The following is a 17,854-nucleotide window of genomic DNA, read 5'->3' on the forward strand; positions in this document are numbered from 1 at the left end:
GGTGATCCCTTGGAAGAGAGCTACGAGGGTCAGTCTGAGCTATAAAGGCACAAGGGGAAAATACTCGTGCTTGTATTGGGGGAAAAGGATTTTTCATTATTCTGCATTAAAATTCTACAGCCACAAATTTCTCTGTGGTAAACTCATTTCCACTTCTGTGAGAAAGCAGTCTCCAGTCCTTACTGTGGCTTGTGTACACATACCTGAATTGGCTTTCAGCTAGGTGTTTGAAGTGCTGTCAGAGAGCATGCAGGATTTCAGTTATCATGGAAATACCCAGGGCCCAGCCAACTGTAAGCCACTGAAAACAGTAGTACCTTGAGCTAACAAGCATATCTGGATGTGCAAATCCAGACTTCTCTGTTAGACTTAAGATCGGTCTGTTTTGTGCATATCGCTGGAGCCATATAGGTTTTGACGTTGTCTTTACAGCAGTTGTTATAAATGTTTCTGAACAGGTGAAGTGTTTAGAACATTTATTTTCATTTCTGGATCATCTGAGATTATAGTCGCATTTATTAAGAGGCACATAACAGAACTCCTTTGAAAAGAGGGACTGTGATCTCATTTTCTACAGCTGTAGGGGGGTCTGGTCTTTGCTCCCTGCTGGCTCCATGTGTCACCCTATTTGTTGGTTTCTTGAGGTCTGCAGAGGAAAATCCATCCTCGGGATCCTCAGGGTGAGAAGGGCCTGTGTAAAGCCAAACATCACATTATTTTGATTTCAACAATTTTCCAAATTCCTGTAAGGACACTGGCTCATTATGGACATCACCTTCTCACTGGATAGCCTTTCCTTTCCACTGCACAGAAAGAAACTGCTGTCCCACTCGCTCGCCTGAACCTCTCAGTGACAACAGCTGTGCTGACCACGGCCTGATGCGACAGAAGCCCAGGACACCGTGCATGTGTTTGCCTGGGATAACTACATTGTGTAATCTCCACAGAAGTACTTACTTTTCAGCTGTTGGGGGATTACAGTAAGGGAGAAGGCAAGCAGATGCATGGTGGAATTTTAGGTGGGTTTCAGCCAGCCTCCTCGTGAGGGCTCTGTCCCTGTTACCAGACAGATGTCTTCACTGGGATCGCTGCCTTTCAGTCCTGGAAACAGAGTCTGCAGTTCTTAGTGCAACATCAGTTAAATACATCTCATGATACAGTTTAGAGAGGAGGTAAAGAAATCACACGTGATATGTCTGATCAAAACATTGTCCTTTGAGAGTCCAGCGATCACTTGCAATCTCACTATTGCTAAAGAGATTGGCTAACTGGAGCAAGAAGTAAGAAAGAGGCATGTTTAGGTGGGAGCAACATCAGGAGGAATACACAGTACCTAAAACGAGAAAAAGAAAGTTGTAAGGAAGAGCCCAAACATCAGGTTTGTGTGATGAAAGCCTGCCACATGTTGTAGCATCAGGATACCAAGCAGCAGAGGAGCTAGCATCACACCCAGCTACCTTTGACTTTTCAGCTCAAAAGGCAAGGTACAAATTTCACAGCCACAGTGACAGGGAGTGGGGTACAGCAGTACTCGGTGTGATGCTTACGTGCTCGCCTCAGGTGGATGTTACCAGTACACTCAGCCAGCACAATGCTGGCAGGAAGCTTTTTGTGACTGGCCTGAGACTTTTGGTGCCTGACACATCTTTCAATTTCACCTCTCTGAGATTTTTTTCCAGATTCTTCCCTAATAATCCCTCAGTTGAGAAAATAAGGGGGAGAAGTCTCCTAGTTGTTCTAACTTGTTTGATGACTGTGAAATATTTTTGCTGCCTCCTGGTTCCTTCCTTCTTTCAAGAGCAGCTGCTCCTCCTCATCCACTTTGTGACATCTCTCATTTAACACCAAACAAAGCTTTCATGTAAAAAAGACATTTTAGAAAATACTATGGTGCTGTACAGCAATAGAAAATATGCCAAAACCAAGCCGCAGTGTTACGCAAGCCTGATGTTCTGTTTCCTACAGCAATGGAGCCAAAAACCTAGGACTGGCTTCAGGCATAGGCGTCAGCAGTGCGGCTGCTCTCCGGGGAGAGCAAGCCTGAGCAGGGGCAGAGGTCCCGCAGGGCACCAGTGCCGTGGCTCAGCTGTCCTTGTCTGGTGCAGCCACAGCCTCCTCCCTTGAGCCTTTGCCAAAAGCATAGGGAGTGCAGTCAGAGAGGAGGAAGCAGTAGGAAGGAAATTTGTCCTTCTTCCCATCTGGGGAACAAGATTTCTGCTGGGTGCAGGTGGATGTGGGTATTTAATTGACAACTAGTCCTTGGAAAGGACAAGGACACAAATTTGTGCCCATCCTGAGGGTGGCAGAATTGAATTAGGCCTCTGCTGCTGAGAAGCCCAGAGTCACTCTGACCAGGTCCGAAAAGTTATTGAATGTAGTTACGATTGCCTTCTGTGGGAGCTGAGTGAGCGCACCACATCCTGGATGAGTCTCAGCTCTTTGCGTATTTTTTTTTAATATAAAAAAGTTCCATTATGGTTGTTTCTGAGAGAAATTTTGCCACAATAAAATAAATGGCTGGCTCAGCTGTACTTCATCAGAGAGCAGGGATTTTTTCACTCAGTGCATAAATAACTCATTTTCAAAAGCTCTCATGATCACTATTCATTGCAGCTTGTCAGAAAACATTGCTGTGAACCCAAAAGTGAAGACTTTGTTTAAAATTATTTAGGACACTAAATGTATTCACAGCATTATGATATAGTTTGCTTAGAGCATTCTGTGGTCATTTTATTTGTCTGCATTGGGAATAAGCATAGAATTAAGGACCACTTTTTTTTGTTTTAAAATTAACTAGTGCTGAGCACTTTAATCAAGCTTTTGTACTGTTAAAGGCCTGAAAGGCAGAGAGGGGGATAATTTTCCTAATTATACATTAAATCTGAAGTGCAGAGGAGAGCAAAATTCCTGTCAGTTCCTCATGCCCAGGGTTTACATCAAAAGGCCAGGAATCCTGTGGATAGCATGGCTCTGAGTTCACCCTCTGCACGGCTTCATGATGCAAGGTTTCTAGTGACTTGGTGTTGTGTGACTTAGCCCTCCTCCCGCTTCCCCATCTCTCCTCTCTGTGCATTGTCTGCAGCTGAGCACCATACCCCAGGCTCTCTCTCCACGGTCTCATCTGCGTGGCTGAATCCTGGTCCCCTCTGTTCTGGCTCTGTGCTGTCACACCCTTCTCAGGGACACTTTGTCATGATGCACTGATAGCAACTACTGGCTGCATTTCTTATTTATTTTTATTAGTATTATAGGTATGGCTCCAGTGAGTTATATCTAAAGATGGTGTATTTGGGGACAAAGTGACCTTAGTCAAATGGACTTTCTTGAGTGTTTGTCAACCCATAAGACTACTTTAGAGCCAGTCAGCCAAGCTCAGCAAGGAAAAAGAACAAAGTATAATGTTTATCACTGCTGCTCAGTAATGGCTTAGAACTCAGATGGAGATAGGCAGTGTTGAGCCTTTGATAAAAGTTCAAAAGTCTTAGGAAGCTTGTGACTCTGGATGAAAGCTTCTTGGCTTGCTATGTAACTATTGGTCTCTTTGTAACTCCTGCAGAGAAGTACTTTGTCACTTAAATAAACAGTTTCTTTGGCTTTGCTAGTGTTTTCACATATTTTGCTGAATTACTGTGGCTAGTTGCAAATGTAACTCGTTTTTTGTTTCCATAATTTTCCTCTGGGTGGGAATGTTATAAATAAGTGATGCTTAGTTTAATGTGTACATTGAATGTTCTCTTCTACATTCTCCATAGACTGAGGCACATGTTATCTTCAAATAGGTAAAGTGATAAGCAGTCCTTTTTAGGCTGTGGGACCTGTGCCTTGTACCTTGCTCCAGAACTTATTTAGCTACTGGAAATCTCTGTGGACTGTGTCCTTCAGAATTACCCAAGGAAAACAGTAATTTCCAACAAGCTAAAAGATGGGGTGGTTTAACGTGGTTTAACACTGCAGACCGAGTAATGATGATGATGGTGCTGCAGAATGCAGTACGGGAACACTGGGCCACGAAAAGCACAGTGTGGGCGAAGGATGCACCCGCCTGTGTCAGCGAGTTGCTTGCTTACCTCAGCACCAGTACTGCTGGGCAGTTTGACTGAGACTCCTGACGGAGAATCCCCTAGTCAGTGACAGTCGGTGGAAGGCTGCTGTTGATCTTCGTGGGACTTGACTTGAGTCTTAGCTATTTCAATGCTATACTCTGCAGGGGCTTCTCCAACCTTTCCTTCTCCTGTCCTATTTTTCCTCTGATATTCCTTCCTAACAGGGGATTACTTTCATAAGACCTTTTATCTGGCCTCTTACATGATGTTTCATTAGCATTTTGTCCATGAAGATCAACTTTAAATACACTTTCACTGAGAGAAAGCTCAGGTTATGTTTACATTGAAAAAGAAAGCTACAGAAGTGTGAGGAACTTCTTGTTCCTGAGGATAAATCCTGTAAGACACCCACAACCAAAGATGGTCCACGATAGACAGATACATAGATGTGATGTTTTGTCAAATGGCAGATAGGTATTATTTAGTGTTTTTCCTTTTTCCTCAGGAAACTCTGGGGTAGGTGCTAACACTTATAACACCATCAATCTCATATTATGCAATTTAGCCATGAGAGAATAACAGACTTGGCCCCAAACAAGTATAAATAAATCTGAGTAGAAGGCAAGGTCATGCTATGTTTGATTTGTATCACACTAATGAGATACTGTTGGCTGGATAGTGGCTTTTACTGATTTTGTTTCATCAGAGGATTGCTTTGGAAAACTACCTGAAGAACTGGAGACAGTCCTGAGGCTGAGACCTGAATCCAGAGGCTACTAATGTGCATAAATGTTCAAAGTCAGGTTTTAAGTAGAAAGCAAGGGATGGCCACTATTTTTCAACCAAAGCTGGTTGTGAACATCTAGCTAAACAAATGGACGTAACGAAGTGCATAGGCCAGGGGCGTGCACACTGCTTCAGAATAGTCTATATTTTTAGAAATTGCAAGTATATAAATGATGTTTCCCTTATTTCAGTACCATACTTCCAGCTAGGATTAAAGGTACCACGAAGAAACTGATTTTGAAGTTTTGGTAGGAGCATGGCATAGATCTGCATCGAGCTTTCATGCACTCATCTCCCTTTCTTCTGGCTGTCTTCAGGACCTGCTAGCATACTGCTGTGTGGAAGAAATCGGGGTCACGAACTGTGTGCGTTTATTTTCAGCTGCATGGTGGCTCAAGTCTCTGAGGCCTGGCACGGGGCTGAAGGGTAGGAGCCTCTGCTTGTAGACTTTGGCACAGCCCTGAGCAGCAGCGAGCACTGGCCTGGGCTACCCCTGCCTGGTGCAAGGGGGTCGGCAGGGAGTGTTTGGGTGGGAGACCCATCACCTTGCCCTGCACTGGGCCACATGAGCAAGTAGGCGTGCAAATGAGTACGGGGATAGTGGCTCGTTGTTACTCCCGTATGCACATCCTGGACCTTAGAACATACAAGCGTTGAAGTACTGTCCACTGACTATCACCACATAAGGCTACATTTGTACTACTCAGCTACATGGGCCAGGGCAGAGACTTGAGCACCCGCATGCAAATGTCCATATTCCTGTTTGTTAGCCTGTTCCTGACATGTTTTGGGTTAGATCAGGTCATGCAGACCAGGCACAGTCTGGAGCACAGCACAGGTTGCAGGCGGTTCTCAGCCAGCAGCAAGAACCTGCTCTGAGAGAGGAGAGAGGTTAGCTATACGGACAGATGTGCTTGTGATACTTGCACAACCCCTGTCCCAAATCAAGGTTCTTTTTTTAGGGCAGCATACACTTACGATTCAGGTTCTGATACCTACAAAAATACAAATAATAATGAAATAAAATAATGACCACCAAATAAGTCACATGTGCAGCACAAGCTATGAATTTCTGAACTGTAGCCAAAAGTACTTGGCATTCTGGATGCAAGGTTCTGTTTCGGCTCAATTTTATTGGGAAGTAGCTTTTAATATGGGCAGCAGAGAGGGATTTGAACAAACATCTTTCATTCAGAGAACTTCTGCTTTCAGGGGTATTTGGACTTGGAGTCAAATATCATGGTGTAGACCCATTTCTAAAGGAACTAAAACCAAATTGACTTCCCAGCGCTGATGCTAGTCTGGTGCACACTGTAGCTGTGAATGCCGCTGACATTCTGAGCCTTCTTGTTTGCTTTCCCCACCTCCACAGCTGCAATGAGACTGTTAAAATGTCTGTATGGACTCTGTACATCTTTGTTTAGTTTGGAAAATGGAGCAGATCATGGTTCACAAGGGTTTTGCCATAAAATTTTTTAAGTGTTGAAAAAATCAAGTTATGTGAATGAACAGAAGATATTTGGGTTTGGGGTTGTTTCTGGGATTTTTACTGTTTGTATTGGGCACCTAATTGATAATGAACTTGTGGGCTAAATACTTCTGAGCCTGCAGGGACTTGTCTGCTAGATCTTTGTGTAATGTAGAACTGACTGCGGTGGTCACATAAATCTTCATGAAACCACTTTTAAAATCACAGTATCTTTTCTTGTTTTCCTTGAACAAGTAGTAACAAAAGGAAATGAATGTGTCTGTTGTCATTTAGCCGGAGTATACAGCTGTTGAGTGAGAAAATGTTGCCTCTCCGCTGCAAGGAGAGCAAAAGTCGCCTTGTGACCTGCTGCTGTTTGAGGTCTAGGCGTGATAAAAATCGGACTGTGCTGCAAAAATTAATTTTGAAGTTGAATGTTGCAGAAAGAGTTTGCGATGATTACAGCAGAAGTCAAGAGGCGTTTGTTTATTTTTGTTCTGCTTGTTTTGTGTGTAGAGACTTCCTCTTGCTGCTGCTGTTAGGTTGATTGTTCAGTGCACAGCCAGCTCAAGCCTTCCCATAGGAAGGACTGACTGCTGCTGCCCCTAGGATGGGGACCGATTAATTTTTGGAGGAAGTTCTCAGTTTGGTACCACTTCTACCCTACACATTCGCCTAATTCCCAGCCAAGACTGGCCCCAAATGCCTCTCTGCTGCTTGAGGCCAGGTGCGTCTGCCCGTCCCAGCGGCTGCACCATCTGGTCCAAAAGCAGGACCGCACCGTGCACCCTGTTGCTGCTTGGGGCTGGTGTGGCCCGTGGCCACCTTACAGCCCTTTGTGCCCCACCAGTGAGCGCATGGGAGGGTGACATGGGGCGTGGCTGGCCCGGCTGCCTGGCCGGGTGTCTCTGGCACGTCCGCACCTCTCTGGGCCAGAAAGCCATCCTAAATGTCACCACTGCTCCTCCGTGGGCTACATCAGCGCACGCCACATACGCTAGCGTGACCGCTAGGCTAGACTCTTCACTACATCACAGTCTCTGTCATGACTATAACGTAGAGACTCTTCTTAATCATTAAACGTCTGACAGCCAGCGTTACAGAAATAAGAATCTAGAAAACCTTCTAGATATAATCATGAAAACCACTTACCCTTAAGAGGATGGTGAGAGTCTGTTTAGGCTCTGATGAAACTAGCCATGCACAAGCTGTCACTTTCTTTATCATATTTACAGTTAATGTAAATACGATGACAAATGGAAAGCTGCAAATTGTCTTCCGACCTTAATTTCTTCAAAGATTTGGTCTCAATCTAATACCAGGTTTAGGGCAATTACCATATGCTGTCTTCAGGGACTGCAAAATAGACAAAATGTATTTGGTGTATCTAATAACAACTTTTTTTAGTAATGGTTACTAAGACTAAAGATTCTCATGTACAATTATTTCCCTCAAGATAGTAGGATTTCTTTCACGATTAAGTCCTCTTTCCTCTGAATGAGGATTTCATAATAGAAAAATCCTCTTAAATAAGAAATACCGTGTGAACAGTTTTTCTAATTTGAACCACTAGGTGAATATACTGGATAAAAATTCACACTGATCTTTTGGGGAATATACAATTTCTGAGGAAAAACAAACCCTTGTAAGTGTTCTTTTGCTAACTATAATGACATAGTCAGCTCTTTCCACGCATATTGTCTTTATTGCTTATTGTTAAAACAAAGATTATTTTTACTGGAGTGTTAATAGATTAGTATCATGTGAAAGCAAGTCGGTGAAAAACTCAAAAATCTGTGGAAAAACTTTCATAGTCACAGCAAAATATTTTCAGTCAGAACCAGTAAAAGTAAAAAATAATTGCCTTTTACTTAACTGCTTTTATGCAATGCCCAAGGAACTGGGTTTAACTGTGCTTTGCAAAGCACCGTGCTATCATAAATTAAACAGTCTTACCTGCTCAGATGAGGCCCCAAACTGCAAGATACTGTTAACATGTCTTAAGTATATACAGCATGCTAACAAATAATTTCCTTTTCTGATGCTCAGAATGCGCTTTTTTTTTTTTTAATTTGAACTAGTTTCTTATTCGTAGTTAATAGAACATGTTTTGTTTAGCTACCAGCTTTGTTACATATTGCTGGTTACTGAAATTCCTGCAACTCTGCTGGTATCTTTCCCAGTGTAGAACGCCTCTTTTGTACACAGCTTTTATCTTTGGACAAAAGGAAATTCCACTCTTGTTCTTTTAATGAGCAAGTGAACAAAATAATCCCTCCAAGTCACTCAAAAGGGCAAGGACAAAACTTTTCCATTATGATAGTTCACTGTTTTCTGAGAACAGACTTCAAATGTGTAATTGCTGGCTTTCAGTAACTGTGAGAAAATACAACTGCAGCTAAAAAAAAAAAAAAGGAAATGGATGGAGGAAATCAGTTTAAAGAAAGAGGTGCCAACATCTGGAGTACTCTGTGTACAGGCACACTCGCAAACTGACCACCTAGAAACAAATGCTTCAGTGACAGCCTGATCACCTGGAAAAGCGCACTTTACTGATGGTTTTTTGCATTGGCTCTTGGATGTTCAGCCTGGTTTTTAGACAAAGTATCCTCTCATAGAAGATTCTGAATGGGTTATAAGAAGGTACTTTACAACATCTTTATAATACGGTACTGCACAAGAGTAACAACTCACTCCTCTGCTCCCACTTCTGATGGAACGCTCCAAACGGTTTCAGTTTAGTCAGGTGGCAGGAGGACAATATTTGTCTCCATTTCCAGAAGTTTCATTGAATAGAAAACCTACTTCCTACGCTCAAGTTTCAACAGGTTCTGAAAGAATGCGGACCTATATTGAGAGGAGGTAAATGAGATTAATCACTGCGGTCCTGTTTCTCAGTTCTCAAGCAAAGTCTGTCATTAGGTTTCGCAAGTGCTTTCCTTGAACCTCTCTAGGCATAAAAAGGTCAAATGTAGCCCCATAATAAACTGGATTTATAAATCTTATAATTAATGTGAAGCAGTATCTAATTTTTTATTCTTAGATTAAAAAAAAATTAAAATAATTAAAAATAAGAAAAACCTGTACAGTAAGGGTTGCCAAACACAGGAACACTTTGCCCTGGGAGTTTGTGGAGTCTCCATCCTTGGAGACATTCAAAACCTGGCTGAGCACGATCCTGGACAACCTGCTGTGGCTGCTCGCACTTTGAGCAAGGGGCTGGACTGGAGCTCTCCAGAGGTCCCTGCCAGCCTCAGCCCTTTTGTGTTTCTGTGATTGATTTGACGCAGCAAAAGCCTATTTGCCTGTGTGGTCTGAGAATTAGAGTTTCTAGATTTGTAATGTAATTTGTAATCATCTCTATGCATAAATCAGCATGATTTCTGCTTAATTTCTAATTTAAACTAAATGCTCATGCATTCTTTTCAGCTTCTCCCCTACTGAAGGCAGAACAAAATGTGGCCTTACCATATGTGTTTTTAAAAATACTGTAGTGAAATATGTTCTTATATTCCTTCTAGAGATAACGCAATTGGAATGTCATTATCGAATAAGGACATTGAAAGATCAACATAAATACACTTCATAGACCTCACTTGCTGCTGGGTTTTTTAGTACCTTATTTAAAAAAGAAAAGAAACACAACCCAGTATTGGTAAGACTGATTTCTGACATGTTTGAAATTTTACTCTGCTTTTAAATTGATGATTTCTCCCCAAGTTTCTTATAGACCCTTTCCCCCTTCTCTGTGCCTGAAGCCTCTCCCTACCCACCCAGCCCAAGGAGCACTCACTTCCAGCTTCTCTCAAGGTCACACACCCATGGTGCACCTGGTTCTTCCCTGCTAGCTTCCACCAGCTTTTACTGCCTTTCTTTTGCAGCAACTATCCCAGACCAGTGCAGCCAGTGGTCCCTTGCGGGCCTTGCAGAGGAGGTTTCGCTGGGAGGGCAGCTGGGGTCTCCCATGGACAGGACCTGAGAGCAGCTCTCTTGTGCTGCCGCCTCCAAGTTTGCACAGGCACGTGCAACCCCAGCTTCCCTTCAGGAAGACTCCAGCCAGACCCCTTAATTTCAGAACGGTTTAACACAGTCCGTAGCAGTATCTGGCCAAGGAGAAATACCAGCTTCAGCCCAGTTACTGGCCCAGAGGCTAGATGCTCTGAAGGGATGAAGTATTCATGTGTGGTAGACGTCGTCTGTGTGAGTGCCTTGGGTCAGCACCATTTGCTCACAGAAATGATGAGTGCCTGAATCCCTGGTTAGATTTTTGTTGTTTTTCAAAATAGAAGTTGACTTATGGGGTGGCCAGGTCAGTCACTGAGATGGGCACTCATGTATGACATAGCAGGCAGTTTGGTTGTACCAAAAGTGGGATCATTTGCTTCAGATTCCCACAAAACATCTGTACAGCAGAAAATGCTGTTTGTTCTAATTAAATGTGACTAAACCAAATCCTTCTCGGGGTCAAAGCAGATCTTTCACAATCACTTTGAGGAACGAAGGCCACTGCTGTCATTAGATGGCAGCATCTTGGGACTGACTGTCACCTGCTCAAAAGCTGAGAGAACCAATTCAAGTGCACCACTAGAAATACCACACTGATTTCCCTGTTTGTATCTTGTGGGAATGGTAAATTCAGGGCTGATTCACTAATGCCATAGCAATTTCAGGCACGAGATTTGGTCTCAGTTTGCACAGTTCCTGTCAGCCTGGTTTTGCCTTACAGCTGGAATTACTGTAGGCATATAACACAAGTGCTCTTAGTTAGACGTCCTCTTCACCTCACTGACTGTATGTTCCCTGCTCCAGCTGGCAGCAGTTTAACCATAGCCTGAGGCTGTTTTACTGTCTACCGACTTACATCTTCATATGAAGTGTTAGTCAGGAACTTTGCCTTTGCTAAGGAGGCAAGTCATGCCTCGATTCTGGCCAAGAAAATGAGGAATGCAGTAGGACAGATGCATGAGATATGACGAACAGGGACTCCTTGGTTTGCATGTGCTCTATGTTCATCAACAAACTTTCAGTATATGGAAGTCCAGGGAAAGGAATTTGGCACTAATGGAAAACAAGACCATAATAAAAGGAGCTAACGATCTTGTGAGGTAATGCTGGAGAACAGCTGCTTCTTTACGTGGAGGCTACAGACCTGAGATGCTCCTGTTCTCCCTCATAAGGCAATGTTTTGTCTTTCTAAATTTGGCTGATACTGATTTCAGAAAAACGTCTCTCAACAAAATTGCAAAATATGTCCATGTCTGTATTATTTGGACCAAAAAAAAAGACCTAGAGTGCAAGGAGGGTAGCAAATATAGAGCAAAGTAGCAAATGTAAACCCGTGATGCTGAAAGAAGTGCAACTGCTGTAAGTTGTAATAAGAGAGTATGTCACAGAATCACTTTCAGTGATAAAGTTAACCTGCTGAAGAAGAAAAACAAGACAAGCAAAACAGGCAACCAAAACAGTACAGGAATGTTTTTAAAAGATTATAAACAAAGAGGAAGAACAAGATAAAGAAAATGCCTTTAAACTGTAACAAAAATCAGAAGTCATACTAACAACTTGAACAATATGACAGCGTAAACTGACAACAAGATAGCTGGAAAAAATAGTTACCCATTCTTTAAAGGGGTGTCAATGTACAATCAATAGGTTTGTACCTTAAAGTTAAGTCCAGATAGTACCTTCTCTGTTGTATGCTAAATTCAGAGTTCTAGTTTCATTCACCCACAAGAATTTAAAATCTTGTATAATTTCAAACAACGTAATATTCGAACTTTAATTTAAAGTTGTGGTCCGGATCTTCTGCTGTATTATGCAGCCAATGGAACTATGCTGAATCATGCCATACAAGACCAGCTGGAGGCATTTTAATGTTGCTGTGTGTTAATCCTTCTTTTATTTATGACACTTGGAATTTTTTAATATTCCTGTTGAATAAGTATTATTTTGTGAGTATTTCTTGTTACTAGATTTGATCTGCTTAAGGACTGTCTCTTTCCTTTTCAGTTGGGTATATATTAACCATTTAAAAATATCTTTGTTATTTTGGTTGCCGTAAGTAGGAATTACTTTTTTTTTAGTTCAAAATATTCTGAAATTTTATGATGCATAATTCTTTGTGCCAGTGTCCAGAAACCCTTTTGATTCCATTCTGGCATACCAAAAGATTTTAACCTGTGTTAACAAAGTGTTTCATGTACAAACCAAAGCAAATAAAAACTCAAGGGAATGTATGGACAGGCAGTGTTACTCATTTTCACTCTCACTCCAGCTCCTGGTGGTTTATTCAAGTGTGGTGTATGATGTGTGTCCAAAGTGTGAACTCTCCAAGACGGGAACTGGCTTGCTTTTGTATTTTTGACTCTGGTTAGTAGTCTGAGGCTCTGATTAACAATTATGGTCCCTGAGAATTATCTCTCTCACTTACAACAGCTGAATGATTTCCCTGTAAGCATGGGTATTCAGCTTAATTTGTGGAATAGTTGCTGGCAGCCCTTTAGAACGGGAGTGCTGGCATATCTGTCACAGTATTGTGTCTCGTTAGGGTGCAGAAGCTACTCGTCTTGGGAGATGAACACAGGTAACCCCAACTGCTAATGATTATTAAAGAGTCCAGATACTTCCAATAATTTTTGTCAGAAATATGTGACTAGCTATTAATTTTCCTGATGTCTGTTGTCATGCTGTACTGATTTTATTTCTTTTCAGGTGTTTACAAACTCCAAAATATTTTTGTGCATCTTTAAGTTTTTAGTACTAAAGCTGCAGTTACAATCATTATGCCTTCATCAGGGATAACATCTGTACTGTCTCTGATAGAAACTGAAATTCCATTGGGTGACATAGAAAACTTATTTAATTCGGAGCTTCAGTTCTGAGGCCGTAAGCTACCTTGAAATGTAGGCAGGGGTTTACAGTGCAGTCCCACTGCCCAGTTTACAGCCTCTGTGGTAGTCCAGCGTTAAATCTTTTCAGTGCTGCCCACTTTCAAGAAACGAAGTCAGGTGGGAGCCTCCCCCTCGCTGTGCTCCCAGCAACACAGGGCATGAGGAAGATCACCCTCCGTATTACCAAAAGGAAAGCTGCTTTTTTACAGTGCTAAAGGTCAGGGAGGGCTCCGAATAAACACTTCATTTTTCCCCACAGAGAAGGGATGATCTGAGGGATATTTCAGCACTGCTGTTGGCTGCTGCAGGAGGAGGGAACCTGCAGCTTCTATAGCTGGGTTTTATTACAGATAAAGACACAACTGCAGCAGGAGAGAGGCAGGAGACTACTGGCAGAAAGGGGCAGAAGTTGCTCTAAGAGATTGTCTCGCTCATCCCTGTTCCCACATTCACTGCACAGCACTAAACTTTCCACTGACCAAAATTTTGTTTCCTGGACTATTACTGGAAGGCAGAAGCACGGAGAGTTTGTTCACACTTCTGTTGGAGGCAGCAAATTTTTCCAGTATTATACACCTATTATTTTTGCTAGTGAGAGAGAAAACATGGATGCATTCAGAGCACCTGAAAATGAGTCGCTGATATCCAGTTCCTCTGGTCCAGCCAGATGGGATCCCTTCCGTCGTCCCTTGGACTCCATCCAGCCCTGGCACTTCAGGCTTCTGGCAGCAGTAATGTTGGTGGTGACCTCCCTGTCGCTTGCTGAGAACCTGGCTGTAATCCTGGTAACTTTTAAGTTCAAGCAATTGAGACAACCTGTCAATTATGTTTTAGTCAATTTGTCTGTGGCTGATTTCCTGGTCTCACTGACTGGTGGCACCATCAGCTTTTTAACGAATCTAAAAGGTTACTTTTACATGGGATACTGGGCTTGTGTACTGGAAGGATTTGCTGTCACATTTTTTGGTAAGCTTGATTTTGTTTGTAGTTGTATGTTCTTTTTCTTCAACTTCTTTCAATGTATTCTACTAGCTATCCTGCAGCTTCCCAAGTTGCTGACTTTGCATGCCTTTGAACTCACTGGTTCTTTCCCCAGTTACATATACTCTGTAGTGGATCTCCTGTGTGAGTGAATAACATATCACTATCTCTGTCATGTATCAGTGGCTTGTTGCACGTATACTGATCATTGAATATGTTTAATATAATGAGAAGAAGCTTGCTAATAGAATGACAGCGTTGTGGGGTTTTTGGTAAAACAATATTAGAAAGAAATTCACTACGTGTAACTATTTTCAAGGACTGTATTTAGGTGTGTGCATATATGGATAAATAAGAGAGGGAGAAAAAGAGTGAGTGGCTGCTCTTAAACTGTGGAAAATATCAGAGCACAGAAACATCTCATGTTAGCTGCCTTCCAGTGGTTCTGGGGAACCGTGACACACTTGTAACAGTCATCCCTCACACCTACATCTTTTTGTGAGTCTTTTTCTTGGCTTTGTTTTACTAGCTACACAAAAAGTATTAGAAGTACTCGAAAAGGGAAAATCCTTACTACATAGTTCCTTGTGTAAATACACTTCTGCAGGATAAATGGGAAATTAGTTTAAAACAGGCCATCTACTTACTCGAGATAGACCTTCACTCCTGCCTCCCTGTTCCTGCTCCTGAAGCTGCGTAGTAAGGACAGCCTTCTCATGCTGTCACTGCTCTAAACCAAGCACATGCTGGTCCTCAGCCTGAACCCCAGTCTCACAGTTGCTCTCAACCTGTTTGAGCTACACAGAGGGAATGTTGGTGAGGGACACTGCTACTAAATCAGTTTGTCCCGTGGTGAAAGATCAGGCTATTTCAAGATTTTGGTGGCCAGCCAGGTGATATGTGCTTAATAAACTGATAATTCGATGTTGTGGGCAGCTGCCTGTAGGTTAGAGTTTTATGACAGTCTGATATATGACATTTCTTGCAAAGATAGTGTTCTGAAGATATCTCTTAATTTGTTAATTTGGAAGCTACATGTAATTTGCAGCTTTTCAGAGTAGAACCAAATGAAAAAAAGAAGTCATCATCAGTTAAACAGCCTGATTAGCTGCTTGGTTTTGTAGTCATTATACTGTAGACTGACAAACTAGACAAATAGGAAAATCGTGTGCTCTTGATAAATATTAGAATAATGCACATAAATTGTGCATCTTTTCACAACTTGTGTTGACGGAAAAGGTGCCTGATGTGGTGGGTGGTCAAACACTGGAACAAGTTGCCCAGCATGATTGTGGAGTCTCCATCTGTGGAGATATTCAAAACCCAGCTGGGTTTGGTCCTGGACAGCCTGCTGTATGGACTGTGCTTGAGCGTGTGTGGGCTGTGTTGAACTAGATGACCTCCAGAGATGCCTTTCAACCTAAACAATTCTGTGATACTGTGATGTGGGATGGTGTTTGCTTTGCAGTGAATCTACCCAATTTTTGATGCTGACTGTGTTTTCTTACTATAGGCATTGTGGCTCTCTGGTCTCTCGCTCTGCTGGCTTTTGAGCGGTACATTGTGATCTGCCGCCCATTGGGAAATATGCGCTTGAGGGGGAAGCACGCAGCCCTAGGTATTGCCTTTGTGTGGACGTTTTCCTTCATTTGGACCGTTCCACCAACAATGGGTTGGAGTAGTTACACCACCAGTAAGATTGGAACTACTTGTGAGCTTAACTGGTAAGGCCACTCTTACAGAGTATGGTAAAGAAATGAAACTTGCAGCTCAGGACGTCTCAAGGGCAGGAATTTAAAGGAAAGGTTTAAAGATGATGTACATCTCTGCAAAAATGGATGTAAAGAAAGTTGTAACAAAACCAAGAAAAAATTGCCAAGAACGGGTTTTAAAAAAAATAATTTCTAAAGGGAATACCTTCCATCTCTAATGAAAATAACCATCCTATACCTTGTGCTTTTTGTCAGGATCCAAAGAGGACAGAGACAAATTTTTCAGAAGACTGGACAAAGCCCTGAGCAACCTTTTCTGACCCCATAGCCGTCCACTTTGAGCAGGAGGTTGGACTACATGTCCCTTCCCACCTGAACTGTCCCACAGTTCTATGGTACTGTGCCTACGGTCAGAGGATCCTGTCCGAGCCCATGGCCAGGGACATGGCCCAGGGCTCCATCGGGTGACTTGTAAAGGGGCACCTTGAATAAAAGCAGTTGACAAAAATACTAGTGACAGCTTTGAAGAGCAAAATAAATACTTTGAGAAAATAATGAGAGAACATACTAGTAATACATACACAATATATTTTGTGTTTTATACAGGTACTCAGGAGCTTATACTGACCACACGTACATTATTGCATTCTTCACCACCTGTTTTATAGTGCCTTTATCGGTGATTTTGGTATCCTATGGAAAACTTATGCGGAAGCTAAGAAAGGTAAGAAGCAGAACTTATAAGTAACCTTTTAAAATATGTAAATGTGGAAACATTTGGAATTTTTGTGTTTGATTTTCTATAAAGGTCAGACATAAGCAGATCAAATTTCCAGGCAGATGCACTCAGTTATCATCCCTTGTTATGTAATTATCCTTACGCACAAAAATTTGTGCTGTGTTTAGAAATTATTTGTCAAAGTGTGCAGTTCATATCATGTATCAGAATCTTATTAGCCAAACATCACACAAATGAAAGAACATCTGCCTCATAAATAAAGAAACTGAATGACCCAGTATTGGTTTATTTACAATTGTACTTCAGTTCAGTGATGTTTCTTAAGACTCAAACCAGGTAAGTCAGAATTTGACTTAAAATGACTGCATTTGTAGATTTTAGGAGTGCTGGCTAATACTCTAAAACACTTACATGCACAATAAGATGTAGCATTTGTAAATAATGTAATACTCTTTAGTAAATAAAGTATTAGATTGTCCAGGAACATTAAAAAGACTTGAGAAATGCTTCTGAATTTTATTTAATGATTATGTTGACCTGAGCCAAAAGAGACTCTGCAAAAAGTGAAAAAGAAGAAAAGAATAGAATAGGAAAATTCCTATTTGGGACAGGATTTCGGGGCAATACTGTTATTTCTATTTACTGCAAAGCTGCCTTGTCTTATTGCTTCAGTAATAAATTCAGTAAATTTCTTCAATTTACTGATGTTTTTAATTATTTGGGATAGTCAAATGCTACTGTTTATTCTAAGAGTTGTTTTCTCTAAGTAAAAGAAAACAGAAGGGAAATGCAAAAAATATTTTATTTTCTCATTAGAGAATAGAGATTGGAACATGTGTGCTTCAGGTGGCATCGTGATTCCTCTAAACAGATTTTTCTTGGTTTCCTCCAGGATGCATTTAGAGGAGAGGTGGTTAAAGGGCCGTGAGAGGCTGATTTCAGTATTAAGCGCACGAAGTTTGCCCAGGCGAATGTGAACCGCAGCGTAGGTGCAGTGGGGCTCGCAGCGCCGAGGATGAGGCCGTCAGTGTCCATGGGTGCGAGGGTGGGTGACACGAGTTACAGGACACGCAGATGTGTGAAGAAAATCACTGCTGATGACTCAGACTCTCCTAAGATAACTTGTAAACTATGATTCTGCTATTCTGAATGTCCCAAACTTTTATTAGTAGTTTATCTTCCCCTCTCCTAACCTACCTGCAGAGGAAATGGCATGAAGAGAGCGAGCAGGGGCC

The 17,854-nt window shown here is 42.0% G+C and overlaps 1 protein-coding gene across 1 annotated transcript; it reads left to right on the forward strand.

Moving 5' to 3' along the window:
- Positions 1-13,792: 13,792 nt before the first annotated feature.
- Positions 13,793-16,628, forward strand: LOC104614318 (opsin-VA-like). Its single transcript, XM_010290406.1, has 3 exons — positions 13,793-14,153; positions 15,682-15,892; positions 16,487-16,628. Exons 1-3 carry the CDS (start codon positions 13,793-13,795, stop codon positions 16,626-16,628), a joined length of 714 nt encoding a protein of 237 aa, XP_010288708.1.
- The last annotated feature ends 1,226 nt before the right edge of the window (positions 16,629-17,854 follow it).

This window comes from Phaethon lepturus, unplaced genomic scaffold, assembly GCF_000687285.1.
Source record: "Phaethon lepturus isolate BGI_N335 unplaced genomic scaffold, ASM68728v1 scaffold52280, whole genome shotgun sequence".
In the NCBI taxonomy this organism is placed as follows: Eukaryota; Metazoa; Chordata; class Aves; order Phaethontiformes; family Phaethontidae; genus Phaethon; species Phaethon lepturus.

Bases quoted from the DNA above. Each gene is read 5' to 3' on its own strand.
- LOC104614318 (XM_010290406.1), top strand. From the start codon at position 13,793: ATGGATGCATTCAGAGCACCTGAAAATGAGTCGCTGATATCCAGTTCC. The intron at 14,154-15,681 runs GTAAGCTTGATT...TTCTTACTATAG, and splicing joins ATTTGCTGTCACATTTTTTG to GCATTGTGGCTCTCTGGTCT. The intron at 15,893-16,486 runs GTAAGGCCACTC...TGTTTTATACAG, and splicing joins ACTACTTGTGAGCTTAACTG to GTACTCAGGAGCTTATACTG.